General features: G+C 39.2%; 1 protein-coding gene across 1 annotated transcript in view; it reads left to right on the forward strand.

The window, feature by feature from the left end:
- The window catches only part of DOCK8 (dedicator of cytokinesis 8), a 94,951-nt gene that overhangs the window by 69,947 nt on the left and 11,570 nt on the right, over nt 1-13,434 (forward strand). Inside the window, 10 exon segments of the mRNA XM_055699358.1 lie at nt 79-261; nt 885-1,020; nt 1,614-1,642; nt 1,644-1,702; nt 4,224-4,320; nt 5,583-5,717; nt 7,752-7,904; nt 8,976-9,134; nt 9,882-9,982; nt 10,438-10,630. Coding sequence (XP_055555333.1) covers nt 79-261; nt 885-1,020; nt 1,614-1,642; nt 1,644-1,702; nt 4,224-4,320; nt 5,583-5,717; nt 7,752-7,904; nt 8,976-9,134; nt 9,882-9,982; nt 10,438-10,630 — 1,245 coding nt within the window.

The following is a 13,434-nucleotide window of genomic DNA, read 5'->3' on the forward strand; positions in this document are numbered from 1 at the left end:
AAAATAATGTTACTTCACTTGAATGACCCCCCTCTTCTTTTCCTTCTTTCAACTGATATTTACTTTATCTGCTCCTAGCCCTACAGACAGAGTGCCACATTAGGTCCTGATACTACTCGCAACCTTTTGATCTGCTTCCTCTGGATCATGAAAAATGCTGATCAGAACCTAATACAGAAATGGATTGCAGACCTTCCATCCATGCAGCTGAACAGGATTTTAGACCTCCTTTTCATTTGTGTTTCATGCTTTGAGTACAAGGTAAGTGAAACTTGGCCTGTTTTGTTGTCTTGCTTTGGTTTGATACTTTTTTTCCTTACTTTCCAGCTGTCCAGGGGAAATTTGTTATTGACAATTATTAAATTATCTCTTGTCTAATCTATGCTACAAATGGGTAAATTAATTCAGATAAAATAATTTATAGTGGTCTTCAAGCAAAATGCATCCAAAACCTTTGAGGAAGTCCCATGAAATTAGTTTAAATTGTTTTATTGTTTTTCTTTTCCTGGGGATTTGAAGGCTATATATTGACTGTAAGTATTGGACAGGATATTAAGGATGACCCCTTAGTTAAGAGCTGGGACTGAATGTCATGACTGCCCTCTGTGACAGGGTCTGCTGAAATGGATCAAACAGCCTTCTCTCTGAACTTTATTTTCCCTCTCTGTAGCACTGAGCTAAATATCTGTCTTTATTAGCAGTACACATACTACCTCTTTCATCATCTGCAACATTTAATTAGCTTTTATATATTAGTCAGTCATATTCATTGCTTTCTGCTGCCTTTACAGGTCTCTCCTGTTGTGTCTAGTTTTGGACAAGTAATTTGGACTCATGTTCAGAGATGAAGGCATTGGTGTTGATTGCTTTGATTTTATTTTTAGGGCAAACAAAGCTCAGATAAAGTTAGCACCCAAGCACTCCAGAAGTCACGAGATGTTAAGGCCCGATTGGAAGAGGCTTTACTGAGAGGTGAAGGAGCCAGAGGAGAAATGATGAAGCGCTGCAGGATACCAGCTGGTACTTCATATCCCTCTCCCTTTGTGTCTTTTGAGAGGATCTTAAGAGTTTGTAAATGTAAATGAGTTTGTTGGAGTTTATGCACACTCCCCATTTTCATCCTTATATTTTTTACCCACAGTCCTTTCCCTTGCAGACCTTTCTTGGTTTGGCTGTGGATAAAAATATTATTAGCTTTTAACTATCCAAGGTGTAGCTAGAACTTAGCTCTTCTCAGGTGGAGAATATAAGGCCAACTAAGAAGTTGTAAGACATTCTGAGAAATTGTGTTTGTATTTAATCAATAGCCAAGAAATGGTGTCAAAACTGTCAGTAAGAACAAATTGTTCTTAGCAAAAAAGGTTGTTTCATTTAATAAATTGAATACTTTGTGTTTTGGTCTTTGAAGTTATTAAGCAAGCTAATGTTCTAAAAATCCTAGATTAAAAAGATGATGGGGTCCTGTCCTTTTACTAGGACCCTGAGGCTGTAAAGTTGAATGGTTTTTCGTTCTGACAGACTGCTACAGACATGTATCTCCTTCTTTTGGTGAGCTATCAGAGTTCAGGTGTCCCCTTCTGCTTTAATCTCACTGATACATGTTGCACTGTTAGGGAATGACAGATCAGTGGGGCAAAATGAAAAACCTGCGCTGGAGAAAGGAGCAGACTCACTGGCGACAGGCAAATGAGAGACAAGATAAGTAAGTCATTTAATGAATATATATTGCTTTTATTAGAACGAAGATGTTTGAGAGTTTTATGTTCTTGTTCTTTCTCCTAAGATGTTTTACTACAAAATCAGCAGTTTCAATCCTTTCCTGCTTCTGTCAGAAAGAAATAGAAAATGTGTATGTAGCAGAAGTATCCAACTGTTGCTATGACATAAAAAAGAGATCACAAATATTGAATGAGAAGTCTAAATAGTTATCCACACATTTTTTCTTTCTTACTAGCAGTGTGGCAAACACTGGTTGTCGATACAAGTTATATCAGCTCCACAGAAGCTTGCTACACCGTTTATTTTGGTGTTGCTGTGGCTCCTCACTGTATACAGCACTGTGGTGTAAGATTTGCCACCTTAAATCAGTTGAGCTAGGTTTGATGTGCTGTGTGAAAATTGAGAGGAGTTGTCAGCAGGAGTAGAGGGGAATGATTCTGTAGTGAATATTTTCCTTGTTGCAGGTTTTAAGTTATGTTGACTCAGTACATTTCACCTTATCAGCACTGTGTGGTAGTAGGCAAATCAGTGTGCAGGGTTATGGAAAACTGTATTTTCAGGATTACTAACAGCATTTTCATACAGTATGTGCTAAGTTTCTGTAAGCATGCAACTTGCTGAAGGAGGTACATCACTTGTCCATAGATACTTGTTTAAATTTTGACTATCTAAATGAGCCGCTCTGTGTCCTGCAGAGACAGTGGCCTCTCACCAGCCTGGCTGCTGTGAGCTCCCATGATATCCCTAAACATGTGTGAATGTGACGTGAGAACACTAGCTTGTGCTATACAGCAATTACATTGTTGTATCCTAGTACTTGTCCATGATTATCACATACATTTTTGAACACAAGTTTGTTAATTTGGAATTTATCCAAACTTTTAACAAATAATTGTTCTACCTTCTATGATAGATCGGAAGAGATGCAGATACTATGTGGATATTCTTATTTTGCCCTGAAAGCAACATGCTTTCTCCTAGCCAGTTTCACTGAAATCAGAATAAAACAGTCTGCAAGCAGCAGATCTACAATTTCACTTTACAGTAGTTCTGTTAAACTACTTAAAATAAAACTTCTGGTTATATAAGTAAAACTTTGCATGCTGTCCAGGCCTTTCTGCTTAACCCAGTGTTCACCACTGTGGTATGCAAGATCTTTGCTCTCTTCCTTTTTGGATCCCTTTTGTATATATGTCCCATAAATAAGATGTTTGCAGGCAGTCCACAGCACAGCAGGTTTGCACATGTCACCACTCAGCCTCACTCAGCCTGCTTCTCCTTGAATCCAGCATGCTTTGGGATTGTCACTGCACTTATGAGCTATGTGTGGTGTCAGAGAGGATCCAGTCAGCATGGTTAACGTGCAAGACTGAATGGTGGCTGGAAATGGTTCAAATGGCTCTGATGTTTGCTTAATTTGTTCAGTTCTTACTCAAATGTAGTGATCCCTGGCTTGATTTTATAGCACCAGCCTTTTGGGAGGCCCTTCTGTTCTTCATTGCTTGAGTCATTGTAATTAATAACCATACAACTGCCCTGACTTCCTTTCCTAGCCCTCTTCCAGAATTCTCTGGTTGTGCCCAAAAGGATGGCTCTGTACTTTTCTGGGGTTTCGGGGGTAAGAGGCCACTGGGCAGAAAAGGTTAGGTGAATGTAGCAGAAAAGTCACAGATTTTGAAGTCACTCAGAAGTGTGATTATAAGGGTGTTGCTTCTGGCCATGCAACAACCCTTTTATGAGCAGTTTAGGAACAAGAATAAAGCCTCCTCTTTGTGTTTCTGCCATAGAAGAGATCTCTTTTTGTTAGGAGCTGCACCTATGCTTAGACCATTCAGCTGCAGAGTAGCTGTGTTCCAGACCTTAAGTCTCAACTAAGAGAGTATCATGCACTGCCTTACCCCACCACCTTCTGTCTTTTATAAATGTTTCAGTCCCCTCTTAAATGGCCTGGTTCATTGCTATATTGGCTCTGCAGTTGTTGGACCTCGTGTCTTAGCTGTCAACAGTCTCAAGAATCAACATTTTACATTGCCTACATTAAACACTGCTGCTATGGCATTGAAGCAATTTCCCCTTTGACCAAGCCTACTGTTCTTAGTTTTTCTCTGGAAGTGTTAGATCAGTTGCGTTTTATTCCTTTTTGGGGTTTGGTGTCCTGCTACAGGCAATGCATTCCGAAATTACTGCATAGCTTATTGAACAACTAAACATGATATTGAGGGCAGAGCAGCCGTTACACAGATTGCTGTTAAGGAAGCAGAAGCATCTATGTGAACTGTCCAGAGGCCTAGTTTTCAGGTGTCCCTTTTGGGACTTCTGTTCTATGATATCAGCTCTCCTCATTTGACTTTGTTCTTCTTAAGAAACACATCCAAACACTATTTTCATTGTTTGCTCTTACAGAATTGTTCAGAATGGTATCATTTGTATTTTGGTTTTGTTTAAATAGAAGGTCATCTAACTCTTGGGGTACCATGTGCTTTAATTAGAACTCCTTTTTGCAGAACAAAAGCTGAGCTAGACCAAGAAGCTCTGATCAGTGGAAACCTGGCAACTGAAGCTAACCTGATCATTCTCGATATGCAAGAGAACATCATCCAGGTAGGAAAAGCAAACCTGGCTTGGTACCAATCACTGCTCCCTGAGAAGCTAGTGGAAGCAAGATTCATTTTTCGTTTTGTTTCTTAGGCCATGCAAAATGTTTCAATTAAAGATCTTCTGTAAACTTTTATAATCTTGAAGAGAAAAAAAAAAAAGATTAAGAAGAATGAATCCAAAGATGAAATTGCTGCCTGCCTTATGCTGTTGCCACAAGTCCCTTCCACTGTAGAGCATTGCACTACTGTGAATGAAAGGCAAATACACCACCTTGTCTCCAATAGATGTTGTTGAAAGCCATTTCCACTGTATTACTATGATCCTGGAGTTTGGCGAGGATGAGGGAAGAAAAATCTTCATTTATGCTAGAAATGTACCTGAAGATATTAATAATTTAGAAATGGACTCCTGGGTGGCCTTTGTCGTACTTGCATGTATGATCTTGTGAGACAAAAGGATTTAACTTTGACTCTCACAAGTACTCAGTGCAGGAAAGTATCTTTCACCTTCATGGAGTCCTTCTGAAAAGAGATATGCCCCTCTAGAGCAATGTAATATGCAGAACTTACTTGACTTTTAGGAGTCAGATGCAGTAAAATTTCACAGGTCCTGTGACAGCAGTGGAGCCATGACAATTGTCTCTGCTTAGACATGGTTTCCCAGTTTAGGAGAGAGACTTCTAATTCATGGGTATGGAAATACTATTGTTGGAGCAACACGCATATTCATAGATAGCAAGGAGAAAACTTGGTTCTTGAAAACCTGTTAGCAGAAAAACATTTAACTACTAGACTCCTGTAGTATTGGGCTTGATTTTTGCCTGACACTCATAGCACCTAGTCTCCCCACTATTTGGGTTGTGGGTTTGATGAGAGCATACCAGTATGCCTATTTACCCATGGGGAGGCAAGGGGAAGGATGGTGCTTGCCCACCACAGGATCACTTCGTGATCCAAGATACATGAAAGACTGGACAGAGGGAGGGCGGAGTTTCAAGAGTCACTGCTGAAGCTGGCTGAACTTAAAAATGCATTGGAAGGTCTGTGGATGTTGAGAAATGTTCAAGATGTCTTCCCCTGCATCTTCCTGATCACTAAAAAAGTCTTTTGAAATTCCTCCGAAGCAGATATTAACATTTAAGAAAGCTGCAATCTCTAAACTCCTGGATGTGTCTTATTGACAAGAGAGCAGGACTTCAGTTTCTATGTGCCAGTTCATTGCTGAATTACTTCATGCAGTTCTTTATTTTTCTCCTCCATGTGTAGGCAAGCTTTGCAGCAGAGTGCAGAGACAATCTTCTGGGAGGAGTTTTGAAGGTCCTGGTAAATTCTCTTGGCTGTGATCAGAGCACCACTTACCTGACTCATTGCTTTGCTACACTCAGAGCACTCATTGCTAAGGTATGCACTTGACATAAATCTGTTTACATGCTTCCAATGAAGTTATTAAAGCAGCATTTCCAGAACAGAGCTGTGTGCATTCACTTACCACTTTTCCTTTGGCATTCATTAAATATGTTTTGCATAAGTAAATACAAATGCCTGTCCATAGGGATGTTAGGGGACTAATACAGCTGTTGTAAGGTTATTTCACTGACAACATGAGATGAAATAACTGAATCTGAATAATCTTGTGGTTTTAGCAGTCTACTGTTAAAAATAGGTTTACTAATAAAAAGGTAAAAAATTCCACCCTTATATTTCAAATACATTCTGATTTTAATTAGGAATCTTAATGCCAGGGCTTGCAAAGATTCCATAAAGTCAAATTTAAATTATTATATCTTTAAGACTAGTTTCCAACCAGTTGGGCAGCAGAGAAATCAAAGCTAACTCATCAGAGATCAGGGGGATCATTCTAGGTTTCTGCTTCTAAGGTAGGTTCAAAAATCCTAAATAGATCATAAGATGTTGACAGATTTCATGTTTGTTGTGCCTGAAAAAAAGCCAGATCCAAGTATCTCTCTCATTTCTGTATCACCAATCAAAAAAAAATTTTCAAAATGCGTATGAGGACAGAATTTGACCAAACTTTTTTTATAATATGGGTCATAATGGTTAGGTGCTTCATGAAGACTCTCTAAAATTTGTTTAAGGTCCATTCTCCTACAAAGAAGTTCTACAAAGGAAAAAAAAAACATTAAATGTTTTTTTCCCCTAAACTATTCTAAAATACAAATGACAAACAGGATACTCCTGTCCAGTTAATGCCTGTCTGCTGTTAAATGTAGATTGGCTGACAAAGCCTAATTACAAGGCACATATCTGAGTAGTTATGAAACTCATAATTTTGTTTTCATTGTACTTTATCTTTGAAAGCTAACTTCCAATTACAATAATGAATTTTGTGAAGCAATCTTTATTCTCATTGAAATAGATCTTGTAGTTAAGCTGACTCAGTTCTGTATTTTATGAAGCAATCATTCCAATTATTTCTATTACACTGTAGGTATATAGACGTTATTCTGCAAATAAAAATGATAGAACTCTGTGCCAGCAGGCTTATAATATAAATTAGATATAAAACAGTGAGATAATGGAGTGAAGAAAGGTTGAGAACTAGGAAGTGGGCCTGCAAATGAGAAATAATATCCTGTGTTCTGCTTGCACACCATTATCAGTCCTTTGTATGTACATATGGTGCCAGTACATTCATGTTGGCTACGGTGAAAGTTTGTTTCTGTGTCCTGCCCCCTGGGTTTATTGTCTGCTAGGTGCATCGTGGAGACAGTGTAAAACAGGGCCTGGCATAAAAGTTGGGCAATGGAAGTTTTGTGGCACACCATGGGAGGAAGAACATGCTGGAGGGCTGGGGAAGGGTGGGGCATTGATGCAAAAAGCTAGTAACTGGTCCTTATGCTTAAGGAAGTGTTTGCATGTTTCAACAACCATCAGCTATTCTGAAAATAGCAACTCTCCATACTTCTAAAAATTTTGCAATATTTGGGTTTTCTCTGAGCAATTTTTTTTATTCTCTCTCTTTCTGCCGCTCTTTCAAAACACAAAGGCTACTTTCAAACCTTCTTCTCTGTAGAAAAGCTATCAGGAATCCAAATAAATAAAAAAAAAAAGAAGCATAAAAAGTAGGTTTTGCTAACTTCAAGGCTTCATCTGTTGCAGCACAAGCAAGCTATCAGGCTGCAACAAGGCTTTGCCGTGGGTCAGAGTTAGAATCTACTGCGCATGCTGTTTCTCCTTCCTCCAGAAGCCAGCCCACACTGCTCCTCCTCCACCCAGCCACCTAATCCCACCATCCTCAGTGCTATTTACCTGCTTAGCAGAACAAGCTACACCTGCACATTGTCCATGTCAATCAACCCACTGCCTTCATTCCTCTACATTTGTCTGAATCCTCTGATTTTTGTGCACTAAGCTATTGATGTTTCAATGGCCAGAAACAAGAGTAATTAATGCTTTCTTCTCTATCTCCCTTAGTTTGGAGATTTTCTGTTTGAAGAGGAGGTTGAACAGTGTGCTGACCTATGTCAAAGAGTTCTCCATCACTGCAGCAGCAGCATAGATACTACACGGACTCAAGCCTGTGCCACTCTTTATCTTCTCATGAGATACAGCTTCAGCTCTACCAGTGTAAGATTTCAAAAACTATGTTTTGTGCAAACTTTTCTTGTGATCAGTTGAAACCAAAACTGAAGTTGTGATAACAGATGGAACACATCTGCAGATAAAGAGTCACATGTTATGCTGTTTTGAATATTTGACCCTCAAGAAGTGATAGAAGTGTAAGAGAAAAGTAGTTTAAATTATTGCTCATTATTTCATTTAGGAAAATGTGACTTTTTCTGCAACATCTGAAAAAGTATCTTCAAATGTAACAACATTAGGCCTCTGAAAGCAAGGACTATACAATGCATAAGCAATGCTCTTTGTCTTTTTTTTTAACTCCTGTGTCAGAGCTACTTAAACTTAGACTAGCTCTATTCTAATGCCACTATAGCCTCAGTAGAACTACTGCATACCTGTATTAATGGCAATTCTTTGGTGGCCTCCTGGTCTCAGGATTAGACTCTGTTTCTTAACCACCCATATGGAGCAAAGTAAGTACGTTATGCATGTAGGCTCACAATGTCCTAGCATAAAAGGACATGCATTAGCATTTTGGATACCTTGGACATCTGATCTTGCAGTGTTTTGTTTCCTAGTTGTTACTTTAGAAGCCTTGCATATGTAAAAAGTGTTGACTTTGCAGAAGGAAAATGTGCCTCTGAGGCACCATAAGCAAGGTGTAGTGCACCACCAGGCAAAGCCCTCAGAGGCCTTTTGCTTCCCAGATTTATTTCCAGAATGCTTTCCCAGTCCTGTTTCCTCCTCTTCTCCTCTGTGAGTGGCCTGATCTACACACCCATTGGCCTGCACAGTGGGTGAAAGAGGTGCTTCTGACTTGCCCTTGTCTCAAGCAAGCATATGTATTCCAAGGAACATTCTTGCCCCAAAGTACAGGCATGTCAGAACTGGGGAACTTTGGGTTAACCACTCATTTTGGACTCACTTTGATACAGCAGAGGCCACTTGTGTGAGCAGTGAGTTTAACCCACTCAAGTGTGGGCAGGAGAAAGTGGGTTTGTTTTATGTAGTAGGCACAGATATGCATGGTGCAGTGCAGCCATCATTCTTTCATGTTCTTGTTTTTCCTTCTGAAAGAATTTTGCAAGAGTGAAGATGCAGGTGACCATGTCATTAGCCTCTCTGGTTGGAAAATCACCTGAGTTTAATGAGGAATTCCTTCGACGGTCCTTACGAACCATCCTAGCCTATGCAGAAGAAGATGTGGATATGAAGGCAACTCCATTTCCCATTCAGGTCAAATCTTTTATGACATCTGTGATTTTTATCAGGAGTTTTCTCATAGGAAATTGTGTGCTTGGAGCAAGTCCTAGATTTTGGTCTTCCAAAGCAATGAAAGTAAGGCTGCAGGGGTTATTGCATGAGTTTATTTCTAGCACAACAATATGCAGGGAAGAAGTGGGGGACATTATTCCGTAAAATAAACTCTTAAGAACTTCTACTGAAATCACATTAAAGGAAAATCACCTCTTAGCTTTGTGTACAATTTTCTTCTAGACCCCAACAGGAACCGTACCCTTTAAGAGTTTTCCAAGATGGAATTTAATTCATTATGTTTTCAGACAAGTAGCATAACGGAAACTTCTCTGCCTTTATCAGTTCATAAGGTGGCAGCAACATTAATTAAAAACATTTCAGACAACTGTCAGACACTGCTAATAATCCTACAGTAACTCAGGTTGTGCTGAAGACTTACAAAAACAGCTGCTGTGTTCTTAGATCATGAATCAACTAAAGCTGAACTCCATTAGCACATTTGATTTTTTTCATTCAGAAATTACAAATCAAAGGATTCCAGCTCACTTTGATTAATTAAAATGTGTGCATAAAATTTGCTATGTCAGCATTCTTCACTGCATTGAACAAAGTTGGAAAAATGAATCTTGTAGCAATTCAGTACAAATCATCTGGTGCAGATGTTATTTTTCTGGAAAGCAAAAATAAAAATGTGAGAAATACATGTTGATCTTTGTATTACTGCAGGTAGAGGAGCTGCTGTGTAATCTGAACAGCATCCTGTCAGATACAGTGAAAATGAGGGAATTTCAGGAAGATCCAGAGATGCTCATGGATCTCATGTACAGGTGAATCTGTTTAGAATTGCTACTGAGGAAGTTCTGCAGTGAGGTGAGCAAAAGAACTGTGCATTTTAGGGACAAGCTGTGGGAAAGTCCTCTGGCTGTTCTGTCTGTGTAGATTCCTGCTTTAGCACAGCTTATCTGTGGCAGCGGGCCCAGGCTGCAGGAATAAGCATGTTGCAGTGGAGCCACTGGAAGGTGGTCATAGACTTGGACAAGGATGGGAGTCAGGGACTGATGGACATTGAAAATCCTTGGGTTTAGCTGGTTTACTCTCCTCTTAGTCCCTGTGAGTTCTGCCTACCCCTGCCTAACCATTTCTTTTGCCCTGTGCTTAGTGAATCATACAGAATAAAGACAGAGGTGTCTCCCTCCATTTAACCCAGGTGGAGAATTATAAAGGTTCTTTCTGTTACCTGAGAAATGATCATTCATACCTCCTTTCTGCCCTGTGTTGTTAGAATTGCCAAAGGGTACCAGACATCACCAGACTTGAGGCTGACTTGGCTGCAAAACATGGCAGAGAAGCACACCAAGAGGAAGTGCTACACAGAAGCAGCCATGTGTCTGGTCCATGCCGCAGCACTGGTGGCAGAGTACCTCAGCATGCTTGAAGACCGAAACTATCTCCCAGTGGGCAGTGTCAGCTTTCAGGTAAGAAAAAGCTCCCAAGCTCTGACAGCATAAGCCTGGGATCGCCTGTTCTGGTGTGTGTATTCCTTCTCATGTTAAGCAGAGTTGAAGTGCATATACAGGGAGGAAAAGCTACAATGGAACATCCATCACCACTCTTGGCAGATTGTTCTGATGATTTATGCTTACTGATAAAAACTGGTACTTTAGAGTCTGGCTGCCTCTAGCTTCTACTTCTAGCAACTGAATACTGTAATGTCTTGTCTGCTAAGTAGAACCCCTCTATTATCACATGCCTTTTCCTGGGGCTGATACTTATCAACTGTGACAGATGCATCTTTCAAACTGCTTTCTCATGATCTAGGTAATTGGAGCTACACATTTCTTTTAGGCATGTTCTCCAATCCTTTGACTGTCCTCCAGTTACTAACCAACACCCTTTTGATTGATGAAATGACAAAATCACCATAACCTATATGCATTTACATCAAACTCCAGTAAAAATGTCCCATAAGTTCTTTCAGCCCAGGAAGTATCTCTCTGTTTATCTCTCCAGAATCCACTGGTTCTTTTGGCATTGTTGAGCTCTTTACTTGGTAGGTTATTGATCTTTTACAGAGAGGTTTTTTTGGATTTTGTTTTTCACCTTTCTTTTCTACATCACAAAGATGAAAGCATAACTCTTTGCTGTTAGAGTTAAACATTTTGAAATGCAGAGTTTTAAACATAGTTTACCAGATTATGCATTTTTGGTTACCCTTATATGAACTGACTTTATATGCAAATTCAGTGATTTTCCGGCTTTTTTTCATAGAATCATAGTTGGAAGGGATCCATAAGCATCATCAAGTCCAACTCACTGCTCCTTGCACAGCTACCTAAAACTAAACCATATCACTGAGAGCACTGTCTAGATGCTCCTTGAACTCTGACAGGCTTGGTGCCATGACTACTTCTCTAGGGGAGCCTGTTCCAGTGACCAACCGCCCTCTCAGTGAAGAACCTCTTCCTAATGTCCAATCTGACCTTCCCCTGACACAGTTTCATTCCATTTCCTTGTGTCCTATCGCTGGTCACCGGAGAGAGGGGATCAGCACATCCCACTCTGTTTTCACACATTATTAAAAATAGGAATGCTGAACCCCTGAAATATTCCCATGTGTTGATTACTCCTTTATCATTATTCTCTAAGATCAGTAAGTACCATTGTTCATTTACAGAGTGTTTGCTGCAATGATTATGAGACATTCCAGCTAATTAGTGGAAATGTTTTGCAGAATCAACTCAGATGTTGTATAGATATCTACTGTTTGGGCATTATTGCCTTTATGAGATTGTAATCTCTTTAAAAGTATCAGGTTTCTGTAGTCTGGTGTTGATTCAGACTTAATTACAATACCTTTAGTTTTTTCTTTAGTAAAATTCTGTATCAGTATTTCCACCAATTTGTCCTGGGTGCGAACTGATAAACCTACCACTACCTGCTCATCTTGTTTACTTTTAAAAAAATATGGCCACAAAGCATATTTCCTCCTCTGAAACTTCCCCAGTTTTCTAAAACGTATGGCAACTCAGTATTCATTGCCTGAATACCGGTTTGCTTAGCTCTTTTAAACTGTTGAGGAGCACGTTTTATGGTCCAGATGATTTTGAAATGCCTAACACTAGTAGTTGGTACAGTCATCATCCCTTGATACAACCATATCATCTGGGTTTGGTTTTTTCCTTCAGAATAATAAATGTGAACATGATTGATCTACTTGTCATTTTGCACTGAATTCAGTATGTTGGGTGGTAGTGTTGCAATTTCACCCTAGCAATCAGGTGATTGACTAGTATTATTCTTAAATTCCTTTACTGTGTATAGCTGTATATAATCTCTTTACTGGCTAAACTTCTGGCCATAGATTTATACTTCTCCCATTTTGCATCCCTTACCAGTTTTGTATACTTTCTAACATCTAGCTTCCATTCATTACTTCTATTTTCTTCTTTTCTCCCTACTCATTACATACTATAATCATTTAGATATAGGTGAAATCTGCATTCCCTTGCAAAAGTCATCCTGCTGCCAGGCTGCCTTGAATGCTTGTAATCTCACACACTTGACCCTAATGTGATTCCTCCTTCCATTGCTCCGAGATTAGGCAGATTGCCATGAATAGATATGTTTCCAGTTATTTTAGAGAACTGAAGTCTATTCTACAAGGCACTAGACAAACAAAAACTTGGAAGTTTAAAGGTAACAAGTCAATCTCTCTCATCAAAATGCTTTTGTAGATACGTGTTTGCCCAAGGAACAGTTGCTCCATAGGAGAGAGGTAATAAAATGCCTTCATGACCAGAAGCCAAATTACACAACTTTTTATCTGACAGTATAATTTTGGATTTCATTTTGCTTAATAATGATAATTAACTATAATAACACTTGCATTTTTACAAAGCCTTTCAAGAGAAGAGCTCCCATTCTTTACAAACAGGTTTGTATTCTGCAGCACCTATGAAGATCTTGTTTCGATGACCTTGCTAAGAGAGAAATACTACTCAAACTATATTGGCTTTACCTGGATTTCCAGATCTCACTCACTGATTCTTTCTGTGTCCATTTCTTCATTTAGCTCAGATATTAATTTAACTAATATTGGTGATATATATTTAGTTGTGGAATTGAGGGTGATAATAATGTGTATAAAAAAAGATTCTTCTGGATGAGCAGAAGTGCTATCTCCTTTTTACAGATGAGTAAAATGGGGCAGCAAAGTATTAAATCATGGGTCTTCTGCAGTGACTCTGTTAGTGTCCAGAAAACTGATTGTTAGTAGAGT

Source organism: Falco cherrug, chromosome Z, assembly GCF_023634085.1.
Source record: "Falco cherrug isolate bFalChe1 chromosome Z, bFalChe1.pri, whole genome shotgun sequence".
Taxonomy (NCBI): Eukaryota; Metazoa; Chordata; class Aves; order Falconiformes; family Falconidae; genus Falco; species Falco cherrug.